The sequence below is a fragment of the Electrona antarctica genome (genome assembly GCF_951216825.1).
Source record: "Electrona antarctica genome assembly, chromosome: 19".
Taxonomy (NCBI): domain Eukaryota; kingdom Metazoa; phylum Chordata; class Actinopteri; order Myctophiformes; family Myctophidae; genus Electrona; species Electrona antarctica.
In genome coordinates, this window is record NC_136800.1 from 43,401,011 (window position 1) to 43,403,754 (window position 2,744).

The 2,744-nt window shown below is 44.5% G+C and overlaps 1 protein-coding gene across 1 annotated transcript; it reads left to right on the plus strand.

Moving 5' to 3' along the window:
* Positions 1–315: 315 nt before the first annotated feature.
* LOC306943162 (formyl peptide receptor 2-like) lies at positions 316–1,311 on the plus strand (the record flags this gene model as incomplete). The annotated part of the gene is made up of 1 exon (XM_079529363.1): positions 316–1,311. One exon carries the CDS (start codon positions 316–318, stop codon positions 1,309–1,311), a length of 996 nt encoding a protein of 331 aa, XP_079385489.1.
* Between the last annotated feature and the right edge of the window lie 1,433 nt (positions 1,312–2,744).

The window sequence follows — 2,744 nt, forward strand, 5'->3', positions numbered from 1 at the left end:
AGCCAAGTCTATGGACTTTAATGTATGTTTAGAGCCTAATTATGAATTCTATAGACTTTAATGTTTGTTTAGGGCAGTAAGTGTCAACGTAAGACGTCATACAAGACATCTTGCAGTAGAGTAGAGTGTGTGTGTGTGTGTGTGTGTGTGTGTGTGTGTGTGTGCGTGTGTATGTGTGTGGTGTGTGTGTGTGTGTTCATCAAATCTCTGTGTAGCAAATGTGTTCATTATTATAATAGTAATAATAATACACGGCGTGTTAAAACAAAGCATGATCTTATATTCATTATTTTCTTATTTTTGGGTTTCAGGACGATGGGGTCTGGGGACTGGGACTTGGATAAAATATTCAAATCCCTCAGCATCATGTCCGTGGTCATCTACAGCGTGGTGTGTGTGCTCGGCGTGTTGGGGAACGGTGTGGTCATCTGGGTGACGGGCGTCAGGATGAAGAAAACCGTCAGCACCGTCTGGTACCTCAACCTCGCTGTGGCCGACTTCCTGGTTACAGCCTTCCTGCCGCTGAAAATCACATGGTACGCTCTAGACGGACACTGGCCTTTTGGCTGGTTCATGTGCAAGATGGACGGTCTGGTTTTCTACATGAACATGTACGCCAGTATCTACACTCTGGTGGTCATCAGTGTGGACAGATGTGTGTGTGTGGCGTGTCCAGTGTGGACCCGGAACCACCGCACCGTCAGAAAGGCATCCTGGGTCAGTCTGGGAGTCTGGGTTCTGGCCTTGGCTCTGAACATCCCTTACTTCATCTTTATGGGCACAGAGACCTACGGTGATACGGTCGAGTGCTTCGACAACTATGCATTCACCACCACAGGCGTCATCCCTAACTTCATCGTGGGATTCGTGGTTCCTTTCTCCGTCATCGTCTCCTGCTATTCTGTCATCATCTACCGGCTCAGGAATAACCGCTCGCTGGCCGGCCAATCAGGTCGCTCCTTCAAAGTCATAGCAGCTGTTATCGCCGCGTTCTTCCTGTGCTGGATCCCCTTCCACATCATACGGCTGATTTATGTGTCTTATCAGACGGGTCTGATAGAGCCCAGTGACAAACTGGATGTTGTGCTCCTCTTCGGGCTTCCCATAACCCAAGCCCTGGCTCTCCTCAACAGCGGCCTGAACCCGCTGCTGTACGTGTTCAGTAAGGGTTTCAAGGACGTGTTCCGCAGCAGGTCCGTCCTAAAGGTTCTGGAGAAAGCCTTCGCTGAAGAGCCTCCTCAGACCAACAACACTCCCACAGACCCAGCCGTCACCCAAATGATCACCCTGTCTGGGATGTCAGTTAGTTAGTTAGTTTCATTTATTTGTCCACGTATGGAAATTTGTCTTCGGTCTCAACAGTAAAAAAAACAAACAGTTACAACAACAGCAACAACACTTAACACAATTATTTTTCAAGGAAAACAAAAAGTGCAGGACAACAGTGGCAAATACATTGGAAAAACCAACAAATCTAGCGAGACATGGTATCATTTAGTGCCTTAATGGCATTTGGTATGAAGGAATTTTTAAAAATGTTACGGTTATCTCTTGGCACTTTGTACCGTCTACCAGAGGGAAGTAGCTATCTTACCAGAGGGTCGTTTGCTATCTTGATAGCTTTTTTACGAAGTACCTCCTTGTAGATACAGCCTATTTGTTGCTGTCTCTTCCCAATGATTTTTAATGCTAGGTTTACTATTCGCTGCAGCTTGCCTCTTCCTTTTACATTTAGATTTCCATACCACATAGCCATGTTAAAAGTCAAAATTCCCTCTATCAGGTTTTTATAGACCGTCTCCATAATATGCTTCTCACTCTAAAGGAGTGGAGCTTGTGTAGTAGATGGAGGCGTTGGTTACAAGTTTTAAAAATCTGGTCAGTATTTTCACTGAAATTGAGTTTGCTGTCAATATATGTGCCTAAGTATTTAAAAGTGTCTACTACCTCCACTATTTGTCCACTAATGAACTGCACAGGTTCCTTTTCATGAATGACAAGTTCTTTTGTTTTTGTCACATTGATCCCTAAGGAGCTTTTCTCACACCAGTTCTGAAGAGATGACACATGTACTCTGTATGCTTCCTCCCCCGCTGTGTCCCCCTTCTTCAGTAAGGCAACCAGGGCCATATCATCCGCATATTTGAACAAATGAAACATATCCTGGTCTAACTGGAATTCATTTGTATATAAGGAGAGAAGTAAGGGGGATAAGATAGTCCCCTGTGGAGCACAAGTGTTAAGCACAGTGATGTCGGACAGAGTATCATTAACACGGACCTGTTGAGGACGGTCAGAGAGGAAGTCTCTGACAAGATGGATAATACCTCCATTTACCCCTATGTCAATGAGTCTCTGCAGAAGGGTGTGTATCTGCATTCTGTTGAAAGCAGAGGTAAAATCAATAAAAAAGGACCCTGGCAAAGTGGGAGGGGACTTGGAGATGCTTTGACAGGGTGTTAAACAGGCTGATAGTTGCATCATCAGTTCCTCTCTGACTTTTATAAGCAAATTGGAGATGATCTATAAGCTGTTAGCAACCATCGCTGTGATTTGTCTGCTTATAACTCCTTCAAAACATTTTCCCAAAATGGAAGTAAGAGCAATGGGCCTGAAGTCTTTTAGTTCAGTGGCTCCAGGCTTCTTGGGGAGAGGCACAATACAAGACATTTTCCATAAATTGGGCATTGTTAGAGAGTCAAGCAAATACTGGAATAGCATCAACACAATACCTTTAAGTTCAT